This window comes from Mustela lutreola, chromosome X (genome assembly GCF_030435805.1).
Source record: "Mustela lutreola isolate mMusLut2 chromosome X, mMusLut2.pri, whole genome shotgun sequence".
Classification (NCBI taxonomy): domain Eukaryota; kingdom Metazoa; phylum Chordata; class Mammalia; order Carnivora; family Mustelidae; genus Mustela; species Mustela lutreola.
In genome coordinates, this window is record NC_081308.1 from 106,133,197 (window position 1) to 106,157,247 (window position 24,051).

General features: G+C 37.6%; 1 protein-coding gene across 18 annotated transcripts in view; it reads right to left on the reverse strand.

The window, feature by feature from the left end:
- Positions 1-24,051, reverse strand: part of THOC2 (THO complex subunit 2) — a 113,269-nt gene that overhangs the window by 88,921 nt on the left and 297 nt on the right. For all 18 annotated transcript variants that reach the window (XR_009350102.1, XR_009350103.1, XR_009350101.1 and 15 more), the window contains exons 2-4: positions 9,655-9,713; positions 3,548-3,639; positions 1,227-1,278 (exon numbers count right to left, since the gene is read on the reverse strand). Coding sequence is in view for 14 of the 18 variants with exons in the window: in XM_059158564.1 (XP_059014547.1) it covers positions 1,227-1,278; positions 3,548-3,639; positions 9,655-9,713 (203 nt within the window). In the remaining 4 variants the exon portion in view is untranslated. The remainder of the gene's footprint in view (positions 1-1,226; positions 1,279-3,547; positions 3,640-9,654; positions 9,714-24,051) is intronic.

Genomic DNA, 24,051 nt, shown 5'->3' on the forward strand with positions numbered 1-24,051 from the left:
AAGTTATATTTATATATAACATAATGTAATACCTTTAGCACCTGCTTTAAGAAATTAAACTTATAAGGTTTTGTTGTTGTTGCTGGCATAAATCAATTCAAAAGACAATATGAACTTATACTTTATATCCAAACCAGGACAGTTTTATAAAATTGAAATAAGATGCTATTAATTATGCCAGGGAAAACAAAACAAAAGTGCGACATACGGTCACCCCATCAGTGGTCTGCTCTTTTCATTTACCATTCACAGTCCACATACATTTTGACCTGTTCTGACATTACTGCTGTTATGAAATCTTAAACATCCTGAAGGATCAAGCACCAGGCATTCAGAATTGATGAGATCAAATTCCCAGATTCTCAGTAAGACATTTAAGTAACCTATCTATTCTAGGAATTAAGATTAATGAGCTAAATTAATTCACTCCAGCTTGACAAACTCTCAGAGGATGTCTTATTTAATTTTAAAGTGAATATTATAATGTCTGGTAAACGTTTCTCTTAGATCAAAGTTTTAGAAAGCATAACACTGATGGGGAAAACTGTGCTCAAAGTTATTTTAATTCAAATCTAAAATTAAGAGAAATAAATTTATAATATACATTATTTTTTAAATCCATGCTTCCCATGGAGGGACACTACCTTTTGTTCTAAGTCAAAGAAATATCCTTTTTTATCTTGCATAAATTCTTATTTATTCTGGACAAATAGAGAAGTTGCTATTTCCAAAGCTGGTTTCTCATCCTCAAAACAAAAGTACTTTTGATTACTTTGGCTCTTCTTGCTCTTTCTAAAATTAAGAAGAATCAAAAGAGTATAATAGCAAAGTAAATACCTCTTGAGTGTCCTAAGTTTGAGATTCTGACATTTATTGATAACCTCCACTGAGTAAGATTAAATATGTGGTTACTAAAATCTGAATAATTCAGACTAACTGAACTTTAAAAAACTTAGTTTTTAATTTGAAATGACTTAATTTAGCTCAATTTTATATAAACATACATTCTGCAAAACTCAAACTATTTCAATTATAAATTGTGTCCAAAGCTAGTTTATAAACAGTGATCATACTAACATTTGACTTATAACACTATATTCTCTATAAATTAAAAAAAACAATATAATCTAGTTTCTACAAATTTGAAAGAAAACATTTTACCTAAACACAGTACATTAATCTACCAAAAAGCACTTTTACAGGTGAAATAAAGGTTTGATACCTACCTAATATGCAGAATACATCAGCAAGAATGGAGGGCATATCCTCACGAAATTCCTAATTATAAAAATATAATTATTCATAGTAAATACAAGAATAGCACACTAGCAAGTTTGGTTTCAGAATAATACTCTTCAGTAAAACTTAAAACCTAACAAAACCCCAAACCCCTAAATAATAAAATTCAAGTTTCATAATACAGAGAAAACAGAAAGAGACAATAGTTGGAAAAAAAACGTTTAAATGTCTACCATGAAAAAAGCTGATAAAAAACTTGATTAAAAAATCTAACATGCACCTGAGAAAATATTAAAGAGCATTAATGAATGACACTTTTCCAGTGAAGTTTCATGTTAGAAACCACCGGAATTTGGGTACCTTAAACCTACTGTTAAAATGGTACATTTTTTATCTACAACTTTAAATGTGCTCATGCCTGAATCAACACTGATTTATGCAAAAGTCCTAGTGGTATCGGAACAGTGGTATCGTAAAAAATACAAAAACAATTACAAGCTGTCATTCCATAACTCAAGATACTCTGAAGATGAAAACAATTACCAAAAATCTATCTTTATTTTCTTTATGCACTGATGTTTGTAGCCTTTGGAGAAACTAAGCCAAAATTCTCCCCTCATTTCTGGATGAAAACTTCAGCATTTATTCTAGATTTGTCTCCTGACTTCCTACTCCCATACCCAATTTTAGAAACATTTTCCATTAGTAAGGATCAAAGTTCAACCACTGCAATTAGTTTGCTGGCACTATAGCAACCCTTAAACTAGCCTATTTTCAGAGAGTAAAGGAAAGAAATATAATCCTAACAACAAAACTGGCAGCTCTAAGAGACATGCAAGATACACTTCCATGGCTAAGTCAGGGGACAATGGGACTATGAGAAAGCCATGAGAAAGACAATTCAGCTGCAAAGGTGTATATAAAGACTCAAAGGAAAGGGGAAGCTAAGTAAAAACAAAATACGTATTAAGTCCATTTGGACTGTTCATTTTCAAAAAAACGGGGAAAACATTAGAACTGAATCCTAAACAGACTATACCAATAGCCAATTTACAGAATGAATGAACCTTAATTGCACACCACTTTAGTCTCAAAAGTTTCTTAAGGGCTATGAATTTCTGCCATGTCTACTTGAATCCAAGTACTCAGGCTACTTGAAGAAAAGAGCAAGACAAGAGTTTTCAATATGGAATATTAGTTGTTGAAAAAAAACAGACTACTCCAACATGAATTAATACATTAATACTGCTGTGGTCAGATAGAGACAGTTTAAGGATAAAAGAGAAACTCATATTGAACCTCAACTGCTTAACTACATTTCAGTATGTAGGGGGAAAAAAAAAAAATCACAACAGCTAAACATAAAAGTTCCTTGTGACCATCCTCAGAAAAGCACAGAAAGCGTATGTAGGAGATTACCTATCCTAACAAAAAAAAAAAAAAAAAAAAAAAAAAGCTAGAGAAGCTTAAAGCAGCACAAGGGAAATTCATACTGGTGTCAAGTTCCAGGTCCTACACCTCGATAATACTCATGAAAGCTGCTCTCAACTGTGTAATTTAATTTATATAAGGTTAAAATCCAGCCTAATAATAATAGAATAATATACCACTTAAATAAGTTAAGAAACTCAACTACTGGTTTACAATGAACACCCTTACAATTTGATAGCTCATCTTATAATTCAAATACCAAACACCCATGAAAAGTATCTGGTTTGAATCTAACTTAAATTCTCTAATAAATTAAAGAGTGAGACAGAAAAATCATGTAAAGTTTAGGAAAAACTCTAGTTATTAATATTTTCTAACAGGAAACACATGAAGATTGGCATCTAGTGAGCATTAGTTAGAACTACGCAACCTCGATTTAAAATAATTTAATTTTCACATTTTAAAATTTATTTCATTTCTAGACATAACTGCAAACAAAAAATGTTTTGATATGCTACACTGGGAGAAAAAAATTCTAGTCAAATTATTTTTATAGTAGCATTTTTAATTAAGTATATCGTGATTTGGTTACAAGGCATGGTTGGTTGTTTTTTTGTTTTTTTTTTTTTGCCCTCTCAGCTTACCTAACATTTTCTGCTTTACTCACAACCAGACAAAAAGATTAGAATATCTTTATTTCATCCTAGCAACAACAGATTACCAATATTGCCTTAAAACATTTACTACTATAATTTTGAACAAAATGAAATGCAAATTATATACTCTATGGATCTTTGTATCAAAGGCAAAAAAAATATGTAATAATTATTAAATTTTAAAAACGTGTGTGTCTTTGTGTGTGTGTGTATATACTTACGCTAATGTCATTAAGAACATTAGATGCCTGTTCATGCTTTAGATTTCCTTTAATGACATGGTAAGATAACTCATAAAGAGCCTGCTGGAAATCTGTTGAACATAAAAGAAAGAGTATAAGAATACAATCTCTTAAACATAAAAGGTGGGTACTTCTGAGGGAAGACCTCTATTATTTCCTACTTCTCGAAATTATATCAAAAATAAGAAAAATATACTTTTAGTGCTTTCCTCTAGCAGATTTTTTTCCCTTTTACTTTCACAAAAACACAACACTAAAAGTAGAAAATAGTTAACCTTGACTCTACTACTGTAACTATTGCTTAAACATTCCCTTCCAATCTTTTTCAATGTATTTACATATTTTACATATTTGCAATCACAGTGCACATCACTTGGTACTCTGATTCCCCCCTAAATACTTTTTGAAGTATTTTATCATGCTACCAAAGTCTCCAAAATTATTTTCAATGACTGCATGGAATTCCAGCAGGTGGATATAAACTAGTGTAACCATTTCTCTCACCAGCAAATTTCACAGAGTTTTCCTCAATATATTCAGATTATAGTCAATTTAATCTCAGTGCTACATTGACAATGGGTAAAGAATACCAGTCAACATAAAATCAAGTTTTATCCAGGGACGCCTGGGTGGCTCAGTTGGTTAAGCAGCTGCCTTTGGCTCAGGTCATGATCCCAGCGTCCTGGGATCGAGTCCCACATCGGGCTCCTTGCTCAGCAGGGAGCCTGCTTCTCCCTCTGCCTCTGCCTGCCATTCTGTCTGCCTGTGCTCGCTCTCTCCATCTCTCTGATAAATAAATAAAATCTTTAAAAAAAAAATCAAGTTTTATCCATATCCTACTCTCAGAGAAATTTCTCCCCAAATCTAGATCTTTTCTCTAGTTCCACAAGAATTCAAACTAAAATAATTACATACATACATACAAAAGAAAATGGCAGTTCTGTGAGAACTGTCAACCACAAATAGTCTCATTCACAATTACCATAGCTTCCTTCCCTGGAGAAGGAATGGGGGGTGGCTAATGGTCATGTGAATGCCTCCTTCCGGCCATATTTTTCTTAAGATCTATATATTGAAAACTTTACCTCCTTCCTCTCATTGAAAGTAGAACAATTGTATGGTGACAGATGGTAGCTATGCTTGTGGTGAGCATAGCATAATGTATAGGTAAGGAGTTGATGAATTACTATGTTGTACACCTGAAACTAATTTATTATGTGTCACCTACATTTAATTTAAAAAAAGGTAGAGGGGCACCTGGGTGGCTCAGTGGGTTAAAGCCTCTGCCTTGGGCTCGGGTCATGATCCCAGGGTCCTGGGATCGAGCCCCGCATTGAGCTCTCTGCTTGGCGGGGAGCCTGCTTCCCCCTCTCTGTCTCTGCCTGCCTCTCTGCACACTTGTGGTTTCTATCAAATAAATAAATTAAATTTTTAAAAAAAGGTAGAAAAAACAAGTAGCTCTAAAAACAGCTGTAAAATAAAGTCAATTTATCCTTCTGAAGGGAATTTACTCTTTCAGGGAAAAATAGCAAGTAAAACATCAAATATTTGGGGCGCCTGGGTGGCTTAGTGGGTTAAGCCTCTGCCTTCGGCTCAGGTCATGATCTCAGGATCCTGGGATTGAGCCCCATATCAGGCTCTCTGCTCAGCGGGGAGCCTGCTTCCACCCTCTCTTTCTGCCTGCCTCTCTGACTACTTGTGATCTCTGTCTGTCAAATAAATAAATAAAATCTTTTTTTTTAAATAAAATATTTAAAAATCTTCTCCCAGGGGCACCTGGGTGGCTCAGTTGCTGAGCATCTGCCTTCAGCTCAAGTCATGGTCCCAGGGTCCTGGAATGGAGCCCCACATCGGGCTCCTCCTCCTCAGGAGGCCGGCTCCTCCCTTTCCCACTCCCACCCCCCCTGCTTGTGTTCCCTCTCTGTCTCCCTTTCTATCAAATGAATAAATAAAATCTTTTTTAAAAAATACAAATTAAAAAATTTAAAAATACAAATCTTCTCCCTTGGTTTGATTACTTGTCATAAAAAAGGAACAGGGTAGAAATCAAAACTTTTATCAACCATTTAAACAACCTCATTGTTATTAATTTACAATTATTTTACAATGAAATAAATTTGTCCACTAAATTATCTGCTAAAGAAATACAGCCAGAGGGCACCTGGGTGGCTCAGTGGGTTAAGCCTCTGCCTTAGGCTCAGGTCCTGATCTCAGAGTCCTGGGATCCAGCCCCACAACCACATCCCACATCTGCATCTGGCTCTCCGCCCAGCAGGGATCCTGCTTCCCCCTCTTTCTCTGCGGGCCTCTCTGCCTACTTGTGATCTCTCTGTCAAATAAATAAATAAAATCTTTAAAAAAAAAAAAAAAGAAAGAAAGAAAGAAAAGAAAAGAAATATAGCCAGAGGGAGCCTGGGTGGCCCAATAGTTAAGCACCTGCCTTCAGCTTAGATCATGATCCCAGATCAATCACCACGTCCAACTCCCTGCTCAATGCGGAGTCTGCCTCTCCCTCTCCCAACCTGTGTGCTCGCTCGCTCTCTCTCTCACTGCCTCTCTCAAATAAGTAAAAATCTTTAAAATAAAAAAATTTTAAAAAGAAATATAGCCAGAGTATTTTAATTTCTTATGAAGAATTCATTATTAAACATATTCTATACCTTTTTCATAAATATGCCTTCATTATACTTAAAATGCAAAGAAAAACTTTTCTATCTGGTAATATGGTAGAAATAGGAAGTTGATTTCATGCTTTCAATTTCCATTAATATAATACTTTTATAACAAATAGGCACTTGTTTTTAAAAGTTATCCAGGGACACCTGGCTGGCTCGGTCAGCAGAACATGCAACTCTTGATCTCGGGGTTGTGGGTCCGAGCCCACATTAAGTGTAGAGATTAATTAAAAATAAAATCTTTTCAAAAATTAAAAACTAGGGGACACCTGGGTGGCTCAGTCGGTTAAGCCGCTGCCTTTGGCTCAGGTCGTGCGTGATCCAGGTGTCCTGGGATTGAGTTCTGCATCAGGCTCCTTCTCTCTGCCTCTGCCTACCACTCTCCCTGCTTGTGCTCTCTCTCTCTGACAAATAAATAAATAAAATCTTAAAAAAAATTTTAAAACTAGGAGCACCTGGGCAGCTCCGTGGGTTAAGCGTCTGACTCAATTTTGGCTCAGGTCATGATCTCAGGCCCATGGAATTAAGGCCCACATCAGGCTCCACACTCAGTGGGGAGTCTGCTTCTTTCCCTCTCTCTACCCCTATCCCGGAGTGTGTGCTACCTCTAAAATAAATAAATAAAATTAAAGTTATCCAGATAACTAAGTTTAAGGGAAAAAAATCGTTCTTAGAAGGACAAAACAGCTAAACAACATAAACTAAATTCCCAGAAGAATATGGGCTCATAGGAGCTGAGGAAATTCTAATCTTAATCAGAGAAGGAGATTAAAATAGCAAACAAATAGCCCAGGTCATTTTGCTGACACTAAATGACACGAAAACAATCATAATGTCATCCACAAAACAGCAAAGGCAGTCCCCAATTCGTATGTTTTCAAATGCCCATTTAAACAGTTCGGAACATCTATTGTATTTTAGCCACTGAAACAAGAAGTGGTATTTTAAGACTACCAAGGCTAATCCCCCAAAATCCTGTAAAATCTATACTACAGTTGAAAAACATTACATTTACAACATGGAGGAAAATTTAACAAGCCTTATAATTATAGACAGAAATAAATAAAAGACTTTATCATAATGCTAACATTTCAGAAAAAGAAGGGTTTTTCCTTTGTTTATTTTTAGTATTCTCCACACCAAGAATGGGGCTCAAACTCAGGACCTGCAGAATAAGAGCTGCATGCTCTTCCAACTAAGCCAGCCAGGCACCCCTCAGAAAAAGTAGTTTTAAGGACAGCCACAAGTAAAAGGGACTTCTAGAGATTCTTAGAGATTCTTTGTGGGATTTCAACACAGAAGACACTAGTTCTTGGTTTTATCAGGACTACTCATGTTTACCAGCCACCATTACAATATCATTTTACTGGGGGGAAGGGATTTATAAAAAAGAAGTAGTGTGAGCAAAGGATACTGAGAAGGCAGGGGCAGAAAGGGAAAGGGCTTTGAGTTTGAGCACTGCCCAAACTCAATCCCCCTGAGACAGAACGAAGGAAAATTCTGAAGAAATGACATTCCTAGTTTTCTGCATGGACTACCAAATGAAGTTCTTAGACCACAGCTTGACTGTTGACAGCTATCAGCCAAAGAATGTACGTATTGTGAAAGTAGGCAAGGGCAGGTAAAAGATAGCATCAGCAATTCAGTCAATGAGGCCATACTCATAACTATTTTTGGTTTCATACATGAATCAGAACAACCATGCAAATTAACAATAATCTGGTAGTTATTAAAGATCCATGCAGTCCCTTTTAAAACTGAAGAGTAATCATCCTGTGTTACATTATTTCAGTTTTTTGAAAATTCTTTCTCTTATTTTACCCAGATAAGATTTCAATCACAGACAAGATCAAAATTAACTGAGAAGTTATAAACTTGTTTTAAACATAGAGAAGGTAAAAAGTTAAGTAACCAAGTGCTTTTAGGAAAGGAGTCTTTCTTTACTTTCTTACAAATTCTGGCAGTCAACTGACTTATTCAAAGAAAAGGCATTACAGGGCACCTGGGTGGCTCAGTCCTTAAGCGCCTACCTTGAGCTCAGGGCATGATCCCAGGGTCCTGGGATCGAGCCCCACATCAGGCTCCCCGCTCAGCAGGAAGCCTGCTTCTCCCTCTCCCACTCCCCCTGCTTGTGTTTCCTCTCTTGCTGTGTCTCTCTCTGTCAAATAAATAAATAAAATCTTTTTTTTTTAAAGGCATTATAGCAACCTCAGAAATCTTTATGAAAGATCATGCAACTTTATAAGAAGGCTGGACTGGAAAATAATTGGGGGTGCAAGCTAGTAATGTTAACACAGGTCTTACCCAAATGACAAAAAAACAAAAAGGTTCATTTGTTAAAAAGTGCTTTCCACTCAAAAATTCAAATGTTCTTTAAAGTATACACTCTCGTATTAAGATAATATTTAATATTTGATAAAACAAAAGTAAATTTATCTATAGAAAAACGTTTTTAGGGGCACCTGGGTGGCTTGGTGGGTTGGGCCTCTGCCTTTGACTCAGGCCATGATCTCAGGATCCTAGGATGGAGCCCCACATCAGACTCTCTGCTCAGCAGGGAGCCTGCTTTCCCCCTACTGCCTGCCTCTCTGCCTACTTGTGATCTCTGTCAAATACATAAATAAAATCTTTTAAAAAAAAAAAAGGTTTTTAATCTTCTATTCACAAAGGCATAATTTAAATAACTATAATGAATTTTATTTAAAATAGACTACTGGTTATAAATTATTTTTTCCAGACTAAAAAAAACTGTTATTGGTTCTACCCTCAGTGAAAGCTGCAAATGAATACGCTTTAAACTTACTAGACATAATTGTTTTTGCCCCTCCTTTTCTAAATACAAATGCCTAATTTTAAATGAATAAATGCTACACAGTGAAAGTCTTTAAAATTAAAATTTACATCCTGTTTAATTACATCTGAATAAATCATACTTGTGATATGCAGTAAACAACTCCTTTGCTTTTAATGTTTTCCATGACAACTGCCTTTAATAAGATCCCCAGATACTACCTAAACATAACCAGCTTTAGTAAAAACACCACCTCAGTTTCTGGAAATTTCCTAATGCAAACAAGATCAGAATAGTTTTCCCATGTTAGCTCTTCTCTTCCGTTTATGACTGATAGCTAGCCTTTGTAATTTTTAATACAGCTAGCAACTGCTGATATTTGGCCAAATATACCATGTCACAAGGATAAAAGCCAAGCGATATGTAACTATTATGCAGATCAAACATCTATACACAGAAATATATAGTCTTACTATAACTATAGTTTTAATCCTAATTATAATCTCATAAACTATCTCCTATCTTTCGTTTTTCATTCATAACAATTTAACAGAAAACAGAACATCTATTAATTTTCACCAAGCCAAAAATAATAGCTATGATACTTTTACAAGTCTTACCTCTGTAAGTTGAACTATCATGGCTTTTATTTTCACTGAGGATCCGGCACAAATGCAAACTAGAATAAAACAGAAATAATCTGTATTCATTTCCAATTCTAATATAGATGACCCTTAGAGAGCAAATTATATCAACTAAAAATATTTGGAAACCTATCAGATGTGTTTAAATCTATTAGTTTATAGTAAGAATAAAACAAACCTAAAAACCCTAATTGGTCAGAACTCGAAGATGCTAGTAAATCAATCATTATTTTTGAAAACTGGAAATGAATAAAAATCAAGCACTTATTCTGCCTTTCACATACGAACCAGTAACTGATAAGAAATGACACTGTACTGAAGCATTTCAGATAATAAAGAATGACAGGAGAACATCATCATTCAAAGATCCCTAATAAATTAAAGGATCTAAGCATCTATCAATAGCTGTTTACATCACAAGAAGAGACATTGAAACATTTTGTGTGTTCTGATCATAATGAGAGAATACACCACCCACCTATGAAGTTGTCTTTAAGGGAAAAAAAAAGCCATGAACCTAAATTTGAACTGTGGGAAACTGTACAATGACCCAGTCTCTTCAACAAAAACACTGCAAGAGGTGCCTGGGTGGCTAGGTTAGTTAAGTGCCTTCCTTTGGCTCAGGTCATGGTCTTAGGATCCTGGGATCAAGCCCCACATCAGACTCCCTGCCAAGTCTGCTTCTCCCTATCACACTGCCTGCTGCTCCTCCTGCCTGTACTCTCTCTATATATATCAAATAGATAAAATCTTAAAAAAAAAAATACACTGCAAGGACAAATTAAAGATGCTGGGGAATCCTCAGGGTAAAAAAGCCTTCAGAGATACATCAATGGAGAGTCTGCTTGGGATTCTCCCCCTCTGCATCTCCCCCAACCCACAAGTGCATGCTCTCTCTCTCTTAAATCAATTAAAAAAAAAAAGAAATCAAAGAAAAGAATAAAGCCAATCCCATGTAAGATGTCACCAAGTTATTTTATTTTTCATGACCATTCACAAAACAAAAGCCAGTTTCACTTAAGAAGGTACTTGAACTTGATGGGAGTGGCATCAGCAAGATGGCAGAACAGGAAGCCCCAGGTTTTCCGTCCTCCCAAAGAAACACCAACTCAACAACAATACACATACCAATTCCCTTCATGAGAAATTCAGAGACCAGTTAAGAGGCTCCTGCACCCTAGGTGAGCAGTAAACCAACTGCATCAAAGCCAGCAGAAAAATTCATGTCACCCTTTCAGCACCACCTGATTGGGAAAAAAAAAAACAACTCCCAGCTCCCAAATTCCCCCTGCGGATAGAAAGAGAAGACAGTACTTCACAACCAACATTCTGACTTGGGGTAGGGGCTGCCTGAGGAACTAGTTTCTTTCCTGAACATCTTGTAGAACAGATGGGACCTTGTATACCCTAGGGTGCCTGAGGCCTGCTGACAACAAAAAAATGCTGGGTGGCAAGCTGCAGATTCAGAGAATCCACAGTACAGAAAACAAAAACCAATGCAGCTCAGCAACCTCTCCCTCGGGGGAGAAGAGAGTATCCAACATTCCGGCTTTTGGGGGGACTGCCTGAAGGACTGATTTCTGTTTAGTTTGACCTAGGGCAGTGACAGCACCCAGCCTACTCAAGCTGCCTAGGGGCCACCAAGAACAAAAACGAGCTGAGTGGTATGCTGCTACTTCATAGGACCCACAGTACAACAGATGAACACCAAAGGATACTAAGAGTACAAGCTTCTGAAAAAAGGCAACTGGAAAACTCCTTCAATGTGGAATCTACACACATTAAGTCCAAGACACATCCAGAGAAAAGGTTTGAGAAGGCCCCAGAATCTACAGCCAGGCTCATTGGTAAAGGCTTTTCCCTGTACTAAGCAGCAGTTCACAAAGACTGGGATAAAGGAGTGTTTTTTTCAAATACAATCATACAAACACAAAATTTAAAAGAACGTAAAGAAACAGGGAAGATGGCCCAATAAAAGGAACAAAATGAGTCTCCAAAAACTGACCCTCAAGAATTAGAGATACATGAGTTACCTGACAAAGAATTTAAAATAACCATCATAAAGATGCTCAATGAGCTCAGGAAAATGATGCATGAATAAAATGAGATTTTCAATGAAAGGACAGAAAATATTTAAAAGGAACTAAACAAATTTGGGGAGCTAAAGAATGTAATAAGTGGGGCCCCTGGCTGGTTCAGTTAGTAGACCATGAAACTCTTGATCTCAGAGTCATGAGTTTAAGCCCTATATTGGGCATGGAGCCTACTTAAAGAAAAATAAAAGACTGTAATAACTGAACTGAAAAATAAAGAGCATTTATGGATAATCACATGCAAAGAATGAAACCGGACACTTATCTTACATCATATAAAAACCAACTCAAAATGGATTAAGTGCGTAAGTTTAAGATCCAAAACTATGCAATTCCTAGGGGAAAACACAGGAGGAAAACAGAGGGAGAAGCAGACTCCCTGCTGAGCAGGGAACCCAATGCAGGACTTGATCTGGGGACTCCAGGATGATGACCTGAGCCCAAGGCAGTCACTTAACCAACTGAGCCACCCAGGCACACCATGGCAATGATTTCTTGGATATGACAAAAAGGAAAAAAAAAAAACAGCCAAGTAGGATATCAAGCTAAAAATTTTATGCATACCAAAGGAAACAATGAGGATGAAAAGGCAACCTATGGAATCGAAGAAAATATTTGCAAACCATATAACTGATAAGGGGAACATCTATAATTCAACAACAAAAAAACAAGCCAATTAAAAAATAGGAAAAGGGGGGTGCCTGGGTGGCTCAGTGGGTTAAGCCGCTGCCTTCGGCTCAGGTCATGATCTCAGGGTCCTGGAATCAAGTCCCGAATCAGGCTCTCTGCTCAGCAGGGAGCCTGCTTCCTTCTCTCTCTGCCTGCCTCTCTGCCTACTTGTGATCTCTCTCTCTGTCAAATAAAGAAATAAATAAAATCTTTAAAAAAAAAATAGGAAAAGGGGACACCTAGGTGGCTCAGTCGGTTAAGCGATTTAAAAATGGGCAAAAGACCTTAACAGCCATCTCACCAAAAATATATAGATGACAAAATAAGCACATGAAAAGATGCCTTTCATTGTATGTCATCAGAGAAATGCAAATTAAAACAACAAGATACCACTACATACCTATAAGAACAGCCAAAATCTGGAACACCGCCAACACCGAATGCTATTAAGGATGTGGCACAACAGAACTCTCAACATTACAGGTGGAAATGAAAAATGGTACAGCCATATTAGAGCAGTTTGGTGGTTTCTTATAAAACTAAACATACTCTAACCTTATGATACAGCAATCTCACTCCCCGGTATTTACCCAAAAGAAGTGAAAACTTATGTCCACACAAAAACCTATGCACAGATGTTTACAGCAGCTTTATCCATAATTGCCAAAACGTGGAAGCAACCAAAATGTACTTCAGTAGGTGAATGGATAAACTGGTACATCTATACTATGCAATTATTCAGTACTGAACAGAAATGAGCAATCAAGCCATGAAAAGACATGGGGGAACCTTAAATACATTATTACTAAGTGAAAGAAACCAATCTGAAAAGGCTATACAGTATATATTTCCAACTTAGGACATTTTGGAAAAGGCAAAACTATGGGCAGAGTAAAAAGATGGAGAGAGTATGGACTATGGAGAGAGTAAAAAGATCAGTGGTTGCCAGGGGCTGGGAGTAGCCAGAGAGATGAGCAAACAACAAAGAGGATACTGAGGGCCGGGGAAATACTCTGATACTCTAATAGAGGATACATATCAGTACACATTTATACAAACCCAAAGAATACATAACATTCTGAGTGAAGCCAAAAGTAAACTATGAACTTTGGGTGCTTATGATGTGTCAACACAGATTCATCAATTTTAACAAAGGTACCACTCCGGTGGGGAATGTTGAAAATAAAGGAGATAGCTATGTATGCGTGGGGCAAGGGGTAAATGGGAAATCTCTGTACATTCCTCTCTATTTTTTGGTTAACCTAAAACTGCTGTAAAAAAAATTAATTCCTAAAAAAAAAAAAAAAGTAACAAGTGCTGGAGAGTGGAGAAACTTGTGAATTGTTGGTGGAAATGCAAAATGGTGCAGCAACTATGGGAAACCATAAGGAAGTTCCTCAAGAAATTAAAAACAGAACTACAATCCAGCAATCCCATTTCTGGGTATTTATTCACAAGAGTGGAAATCGGGATTTCAAAAAGGTATTTGCACTCTCATGTTCACTGCAGCATTATTCACAATAGCTTTCAAAAGGTAGGAACAATCTAAACGTACATCAACAGATGAATGTATAAAGGAAATGTGGCATATACATATCACTGATTATTATTCAGATGTAAGAAGAATTCCTGTCATACACCACAACACAGATGAGCCTTGAGGACAGTATGCAAAGTGAAATAAGTCAGTCACAGAAGCATAAGTACTGCACGGTTCTGCTTATATGAAGTTTATCTAAGGGAGTCATATTCATAGAAGCAAAAAGTACAATTTCAATAGTGGCCAGGGACCAGAGGGAAAGAGAAATGGGGAACTGCTAGTCAACGGGTATAAAACAAGACGGAAAAGATCCAGAGATGTATTGTACAAGATTGTGCTTATCTTTAGCAATAGGGTACTATTCACTTAAAAATTTGTTAAGGCTGATCTTGTTATATGTTTTTACCTACAATAAGAAATGTGCTTGGGGCGCCTGGGTGGCTCAGTGGGTTAGGCCTCTGCCTTCGGCTCAGGTCATGATCCCAGGGTGCTGGGATCGAGCCCCGCATCGGGCTCTATGCTCAGCGGGGAGCCTGCTTCCTCCTCTCTCTCTGCCTGCCTCTCTACTTGTGATCTCTCTGTCCAATAAATAAATAAAATATTTAAAAAAAAAAAAAAAAAAAAAAAAAGAAATGTGCTTGATGAAGTAGTTAAAAATATTAACTTAATTAAATCCTGAGCCCTAAGAACATGTCTTTTTTTTTAAAGAACACGTATTTTAGTGAGACATTAATGGAAGGTACATGTGACAAAATGGAAGGTACACATAAAGCCATTTCTGCCACACACCAAAATATTATAGTTGTCTCCAGGAAAATCACTTAAGCAACTGTTTAAATTGTGAGCTGAACTAGCTGCTTTTTCACAAAATGCCATTTTTACTTGAAAGAACAACTGACAAACAATAGTTATTCAAACTTAAGTCTTTGGCAGGCGTTTTCTCAAAAATGAACCAACTGAGCCAGTCACTTCAAGGAAAACAACTGAGCGTATTTGTTGCCAATGATAAAATGTGAGGTTTCAAACAAAAATCCAAATACTAAAAAACTTATAGCTGCCACCACGGACTTGACTAGTTTCCAATTCATAAAAACTTTCCAGATTACGGGGCGCCTGGGTGGCTCAGTGGGTTAAAGCCTCTGCCTTCGGCTCAGGTCATGATCCCAGGGCCCTGGGATAGAGCCCCATATCCAGCTCTCTGCTCAGCAGGGAGCCAGCTTCCCCCCGCCCCCGCCTGCCTCTCTGCCTACTTGTATTCTCTGTCTGTCAAATAAATAAATAAAATCTTAAAAAAAAAAAAACTTTCCTGATTAGTTCAGCGATGATACTAATGATGTGGGGATTTTTAAATTTAATACAATGTACTGTTGTCAATATTTGGAAGAGCTCATCATTCAGTGAACCAGTAATTTCCAACTGACCAATGCATGATGTTGCAAAATAATGGAGGGGTAAAAGATTTCAAGTAAAAGACAAATGCATTTTAATTCAACAAAGTACAAAAAGTTCACTGATGTGGTTTCAGATTTAGCCTTGCAATAAGCCATTAAGAAACTACCACTTGGGGTGCCTGGGTGGCTCAGAGGGTTAAGCCTCTGCTTTTGGCTCAGGTCATGATCTCAGGGTCCTGGGATCAAGCCCTACATGGGGCTCTCTGCTCAGCAGGGAACCTTCCCCCCCCCACCTCTGCCTGCCTCTCTGCCTACTTGTGATCTCTCTCAAATAAATAAATAAAATCTTTAAAAAAAAAAACTACCACTTAACAAATTTTGACATGATACCAAAGAAGAAAAACTACAATTATCTGAAAAGACTATTAAAATTCTCCTCCTTTTGCCAACTATTTATCTGTGTAAGGCTGGATTTTCTTCATATACATCGTCCACAACAATACACTACAAACCCTACTTCATAGCACACATAAAAATCAACTCCATTTAGGTAAGGCTTAGAAATGAAAAGCAAAATAATACTCCTCCAGAAGATCATAGTAGAAGTTCATTTGCCTTAGAATGGGAAAAAGACTGCTTTAACACAAAAAAAAACTAATGATAAAGCAAAATATCAAATTTGACATTAAAATAAGTAACTTCTGTTCATCAAAAATCAACATTTTAAGAGTGGAAATGCAAGCCAAAGAGTAACAAAAGATATCTGCCACATATACAGTATGACCCACAAAGCACACAAATGCAGACTCTATAAAGAACTCCTACAAATCAATGAAAGAAATGCAAACAATCCAGTAGAAAAATGGGAGAAAAAATATAAAGGCTTTCACAAGAAATCAAAAATCCATATGGCCAGTAACCATAAAAAAAAATGCCCATGGGGACATCTGGGTGGCTCAGTCAGTTAAGTGTCTGCCTTCTGCTCAGGTCATGATCCCAGGGTTCTGGGATTGAGTCTCACAGCAGGCTCCTGCTTCTCCCTCTGCTTGCACTCCCCATGCTTGTGCTCTCTGACAAATAAATAAAATCTTTGAAGTCTGATGATATTAAATATTAGCAAGGATGTGAAACAACGTGAACTCTCATACACCTGCTGTTGGAAGTATACTTTGAAATGGTTTCACAGTTTATAGGAAGGTTAAAGTTAGTCACAATCCAGAGCCCAGCAATTTTCTACACTTCAGTATATATCCCATAAAAGCACATGCTTATGTACACCAAGATACTTGTTTCTATTGGCGCTGTTGGTAATAGCTGAAATTTCAAAACAGCAAAATTATTTATCAATAGCATAAGAAATTTAAAAAAACTGTGGTAGAGTTATGCAACAGAGCATCTTGTAACTATGAAAATCAAAGAATGGCAAATACTTGCAAAAATATCAATGGATCCTAAAGATATAATGTTGAGCAAAAGCAGCCAGATACAAGAGAATACACCCTCTATGATTCCACTTATAGGATATTCAAGAACAAACTGAAGCTTATAGGGTAGTTAAAACTGTAAATAAAAACAAGGATGAGAAAAACCAAAAAGTGTGCAATCTGGAAAGGCAATTGTCTTGACCTGGGTATGAGTTACATGGGTATGCATATTACACTGATTCTTTAAGCTCTACATTTAAGTTTTACACAATTTTCTACGTTGTTTTAATGGCACAATTTACAAGAAGAAATATTCTTATTACAGGTTGCACAAGGCTCTAACAAAAAAGAAAACCAGTGAATGTGTGTTTTTTACTTTATGTCTAGCAACCGTTTTCTATAGTCAGTAAAACCATAGTCAGTAAAATAATTTTTAGGACTTCTAGAATATCACTCTATATCATACCTAAAGTGAAATATGCCACATTCCAATCACCCACAGAGAGATTATCTACTTTGCAGATTATCTATGCTGTTGCAGCTCGCCACTCTGTCTTTTGATTATTTCAATACTCCATCATCATGATGAGCAGAGTTAAGGCTGTTAAAGTCAATAAAGTAAACTTTTCTTGGTCAACAATTCACATGTAGGTCTCACAAAATTATCTTCAAAGACTAAAAAGGCCTTGCCAATAGAGACTAATTAAATCTGCATAGTTTGAAAATCTCATTTAGTTATTAGTTTCTTAACCAACGTCTACTAAAAAAACAAAGTGAAGAATTTTCAGAGAATACATTATAAACGGTAAAATAAACTGATTTAAGGCTTTGACCCCAAGTACTTTCAACTATTTTCCTGAAGAACTAGACAAGCCTTCCAATATGTTAAGAACAGTGGTTAAGCTTTTTAATTTCTCAAAATGTTAAACCTACCACAAACTTATCTGAAATATAAAACAAAATCAATCTTCCTTCCAACAAGCAACACAGAAATATCTGCTTCAGACTAGCATCAGAAAATGTAACCCAAAAATATCTACCATCTAGCTCTTTTTTGTTAAAGAGTAAATATTTAAGAAAGCTGATGGGGAGCCTGGGTGCCCATTGGGTTAAAGCCTCTGCCTTCTGCTCAGGTCATGATCCCAAGCTCCTGGGATCCAGCCTGCTTCCCCGCCCCCCCCCCCCCACACCACCTCTCTGCCTGCTTGTGATCTCTGTCTGTCAAATAAAGAAAGAAAATCTTTAAAAAAAAAAAAAAAAGAAAGAAAGAAAGAAAGAAAGAAAGTTAGGATGCCGGGGTGGCTCTATCAGTTAGGTGCTTGCCTTTGGCTCAGGTCGTGATCCTGAGGTCCTGGGATCCAACCCCATGCTGGGTTCAGGAACCCTGCTTCTCCCTCTCCCTCTGCAGCTTCCCCTGCTTGGGCTCTCTCATTCTCTCTCTCACTCACATAAATAAGTAAAATCTTTAAAAAAAAAAAAAAAGTATATCAAGATCACTTTCATATCTGTTATAAAGTATTAAAACAATTCCTTGTGGTTCTCACTGTCCCCAAAGGTTCAATTCCCTTTAGAAAGTAGTAGTAGGAAACAATGGTTTTTGACAGAAGAATGGAATGGAATCAAGTAACTCATCTTTCCCTTTGTATCCAGGCTACTAAAAAGCAAAGTCAATTATTCCTTCTTAAGGTGAACAAATTTGCTTATTGACATTTTCAACAGCTTCATTGTCAAATCTTTAAAAATTCCCATATTGGGGCACCTGGGTGGCTCAGTGGGTTAAGCCGCTGCCTTCAGCCCAGGTCATGATCCCAGGGTCCTAGGATCAAGTCCTGCATTGGGCTCTCTGCTCAGCGGGGAGCCTGCTTCCTCCTCTCTCTCTCTGCCTGCCTCTCTGCCTTCTTGTGATCTCTCTCTGTCAAATAAATAAATAAATTCTTTAAAAAAAAAAAAAAAACAATTCTGGGGCACCTGGGTGGCTCAGCTGCTTAAGCGACTGCTCAGGTCATGATCCTGGAGTCCCGCATTGGGCTCCCTGCTTGGCAGGGATTCTGCTTCTCCCTTTGACCCTCTCTCTGACCCTCCCTCTTCTCATGCTCTCTCTCTCTTTCTCTCTCTCAAATAAAAATTAAAAAAATAAAATTAAGCAATTCTGGGTGGCTCAGTCGGTTAAACGTCTGCCTCTCTCTCAGGTCATGATCCCAGGGCCCTGAAATTGAGCTCCACAAGCACTGAGTCTCGCATAGGGCTCCCCCACCCCCACCCCACCTCTGCTCAGCAAGGAGCCTGCTTCTCCCTCTCCTGCTCCCGCTCCCGCTCCCCCCCCCCCGCTTGTGCTGTCAAATAAGTAAATAAAATCTTTTAAAAAATACACATACAAATTCTGTTTCTGAATGCTGCTTGTCTTACCACACCACTTAAACAGTTTTAGTACTCTATCCTGAATTACAAAGGAGGAAAAAAACAAAACTACCACCAGCAGCTGCCCATTTTAATATGGCTTAAAAAATAATCAAATATTCTGCCTCAATCTAAATGATTATTTTATTCCTCTCATAACTTCCAAATAATTGAGTTTGCCGGTTTTTCCACTTTTAAAACAATTTGGTGCTATTATGGAGATGCTGTCTCAGGTCCCTGAGAACAAAGACATAATCTACATTCCGTCAAAGATCTGTGAACCTTAAACTGAAATGTCTTAAATTCTTCCAAGGACTCAAGTATTTTGTGAACAGTTCTTGAGTATTTAGGTTTCCACCTTACTTGAACCCATTTTCCAGTAAAAAAGGAAACAGCACAAGCCTAAGCTACTTGATTATGGGCAACATCTCAAAGTTGGCTTCACATATGAAACACTGATGTCAATCTGTGTTTCAATTAATTCTTTAAAAGCAAGGGGCGCCTGGGTGGCTCAGTGGGTTAAGCTGCTGCCTTCGGCTCAGGTCATGATCTCAGGGTCCTGGGATCGAGTCCCACATCGGACTCTCTGCTCAGCAGGAAGCCTGCTTCCTCCTCTCTCTCTCTCTCTGCCTGCCTCTCTGCCTACTTGTGATCTCTCTGTGTCAAATAAATAAATAAAATCTTAAAAAAAAAAAAAGCAAAACCTCAAAAAAGGTTAAATTTGGTGAAGCAAAAGTACTACCTATACTATCATCAAAACATAAATATAACACAAAAATGAAATACTGGGCATGCAGTTTTATCTTGAAACATGTTATTTATAAAAATGAAAATATTCACTTAAGAGGAGGAAAGGGAACAGGAAATGTTAAAAAAAAAAAAAAAAAAGAACAAAGGTTCCTGCACATGAGTACATTAATAGCGCTCTCTCTACCTTAATATTTAACCACTGGAGAATAATTTAATTTTTCTAACAAAGAAAGCAATAGCCTAGAAAATCTCCTGATATTGCTACAACATTTTTTTGAAAAAATGCATTTCTCTTACCAGGAAAAAGGACCAAGACTTATTCTTAATTTGTGAATACAGGTCAAAATGAGAAAATAAATGCCAACGAAAACTAAAATATGAAGAAAAGGCTTCAGATAAAACTTCAGCTGAATTCAGAGCATCTTATGAAGAAAAAAAAAAAGACTCTTTGAATGGTTATTTGCCATAAACTCCCTCCTCCTACCTCCCTCTAAAAAATTCAGGTCAGACAGCATTTAATGAATGTCTAAGTGCACTTAGGTAAGTTCTGGAAGACTTAAAATCATTTAGTAGCAGCAGAAGAAAAAGAATCAAAACATCTGGCAATTAAATTTTAAAAGCTTATTATAACTACCAATAACTTATAAGGTGAGATCTAACAGAAACTTCTAATTGATATGTAAATTTTTAAATTAAGTTCTTCGGACAAACAGATAATATCCAACAAATATAAATATTTCAAAATTAGACCAAGTATGGACATGAGGCTAACATCTTCAGATTAAAACCTTGGAACATAAATCCTCCATTAAGGATGCTTGTGACACACAGAAATGCTGAGTTCACTGTGTTAATGTTTTCTACTAAAAACAAAACTCACACTGGATCTACCAGTAACATGCAAGTTTATTAGCATAATCATGGCAAGTCCTATGCTAATATGAAGTTGTCAAGAAACAAACTCCAATTCCAAAATTAAAGTAATTAAATCCTTATCTTTCATATGTGGTAGAATTCTTAAGTTTGCATTTAGATATGAAACTTGTAAGAACAGATCTAAATGTTACTAAGAAAGATGCTTAATAATTATGTTTTGGTAGTCCTCCTTTGTCCTTTTGGTATCTGTGGGGAGAGATCACTTTAAAAGTTCTATAATTTATCATTAAAAACATAATCAGTATCTCTGGAAATAGGTTAGCTAGGTATGTGACTGACCATTTAGACAAAAAAAATAGAGTTTTTTCTTGTCCCCATAATTACCAAACAAAGCTTATTCTTCAAAGCCAAGACTTTCCATCTTAATACAGTTGCTTTTGATGAGGCACAATTAAGACACTGCCTCCTCTGTAAGTTACTAAATGTCCCATACATCTTATGTGTTGCTTTAACACTATATGGCTGAGGTTGACTACAACTCCCAAAATACACTGGTAAGAAGTGAGAGACAAGAAATGAACTAAAAACCTCATGAAATACATCATGCATTTTTCTTAAAATGGTAATTTTCAGTCAAGTTAAATCTCATCTGCTAATTTATCTCATTAAAAACTGAAAATCCACCCAAGATATTATTTTAAATATTGGTCATATTCTAAAAGCTAAATCTATAAATGGATTCACTAATAATTTGTTGGCATGTTAGCTTTGTTTTTAACATTTCTAGTTGCTGGTTTATATTTAAGAGGCTCTGTTCTCAAAGGATTTTTCGTAATATATTTACAACACCATCCATTCTAAAAAGATCAAAATGCTAGATACAAGAACTCTGAAGTTAGACTATATGCAAGAAGTTTTGAAAGAGGGGAAAGAGGTCAGGCAAATAAAGCCTAAGTACTGGATGGTGACGTGTTTGCCTATTTAAATTATTTCATTATGGCATACAACTAATACTTTATGCTCTCTTCACATAACAGAATACAATTATAAAAATGACTACACTGATTTGGATCTATGATATTTCAAACTACATTCCTCAAGCCATGGAGTAACTACATACGAATAAGCCCTAGCAACAATATTGAAAAAGCTCTTCCGGAACAATATGGGTAGCATGGATCATGCAAAGTGAATCCAAAAATCTCATTTTGACAAGGTATTTCAACCTCCTACATCACTATTTTTCTCCAACCAATATTGGTAAGAAGTCAAGCAGAATTTCACCTCCTGGCCGTAATACCCCTCATTCTAAGGTGAAAGTAATAATAGTAAAACTGTCAAAAACAGCTGGAAGGAGGAAGCTGAGCAATCTACAAAGATGACAAGCCCTAAACAACTACGTAGGTAAAGAAAACAATGAACTGATTTATCAGTGTGGGGAGGTTATCCTAACCTAATATAGATGAAAAGGATGGTTTGGTTAGGTAACCTCCCATCCTGCCTTCCCTGTACACAAGGAACTTAATAGGTACTTGTTAAATAGCATGTACAAGGATCTGGAAAATGTTCCTAACAGTTAAAAATGTTTATCGAACAGACTTCTCACTTAATAAACAAATAAGCACTCACTCTAAGCATATGCTAGAAAAGTTAGGGGGAGAGGAAGAAGGGGTGAGAGGCGTGGGCACCGAGGGGTGTGGGGGGGGGGGTGGGGGGGCAGGGGCGGGAGGGTTTAACCAAAATAAATATGAAACACAGTCCCCACTCTTCAACGGTCTCTCAATTCGTTACGAGTACAAGAGTAAGCAGGAGAAAGAGTCAAAGACCAATTAATTGCTAACCTGAGTGGTACAGACTTTAAGAGCAAGAGCTGTCCAGAGAAGTTTAAATATCTAAAGATTGGAATAATAATATTACTTTTAATAGCTATCACTTGAGCACTTACTATAAGCCAAGTGCTTTACAGTCATTATTTAGTCTTCACAACAATCCTTTGAGTAGAGTACTTATTAATCCCAATTTACTCAAGGGGAAACGGTCAAAGTGGTTAAGGAACTTACCCAAGGTCACTCAGCTAGTTAAGTGGCTAAGACCGCCGCTTACCCAGGAAATAAAATTCTAGAGCTCACACAGTTAAGACTTCGTAAAGCAGTGCGAGTGCGCGGCGAGCGGGGGAGGCGGGGGGAGGAGGAGGAGGCCATACAGGCTGGCAATATTACACGCGCAAGATCGGGCAACGCATTCCCCGGGTTTCGTTCGAAGTAACGAAGTTCCAAAGATTCGTTATCTCTCGCACCAGCAACCGTCAACTGACGGGGGTGGGGGGTGGGGGGTGACGACCGCAAAAAAGGCTAACGAGAGTTAATCTCATACACTGTTGAACTTTAGCTAATAAAGCGATTCAGAGAAAGAAATTAAAAATAAATTATTTGTTTTTGAATCTAGGGTTTTACTGCTTAAACGATTTCTTTCTTTCCGAGAGAGCGCGAACTGAAATTTTGGGCGAGGAAACCGCGGGTATGGCAAATTAATGTTTTCTGTATTACCGGGGGAAAAAAACAAGTTTTATGACTAAAGGAAACGCGTTATTCCAGGTACTCGAGAACCTTGGAGAGTTGCCAAAATTAGTTGCAGTCCCAGGACAAAATGGGGTTTAGGAAACATTTAATGACGAAAGTTGAATCAAACCCGAAATGGCTCTGAAGTGAAAAGACTGAGCAAAGAAATGCCGGTAGGTCTTCGGGAAAAGCGGCAATCAAGCTACACTTCTCCCACGGCTAGTGGCGCCGCGCGAGGCCGGGACAATCCGAAAGACCGCTCCCCGGGAGGAAGAGAGGTGCCAAAAGGGGCTCTTCGCGACGCCCCGGGCATCGCCGCGGCGGGCAGAGAAGAGGGGAGGGAGTCGGGACGGTCTGCCCTCCTCCGACTTCGGGCAAAGGAGGCTACGGGCTCCAAACTGCAGAATCGAACGGGTGCAGAGTGAAGAAATGGGACAGAGAGATGGAAAGTCCGAACCGCTCCCCCCCCCCACCGGCGCGGCCCCGTAAAGAGAAAGGAGCCAAGTGAGCTCAAGCGAAGAGGGGGACAAAAAGAGACGGAGCGGGAGCGCGGAGCCCCGCAGGGGCGAAACGGGAGTTCTGTTAGGAGACTAAAAGAAGACAGCCTACGGAGGACAACGGGGATTTCAAAGAGGCCAGAGAAGGAAGGAGGTCGGCGACGGTTACCAGCACCTC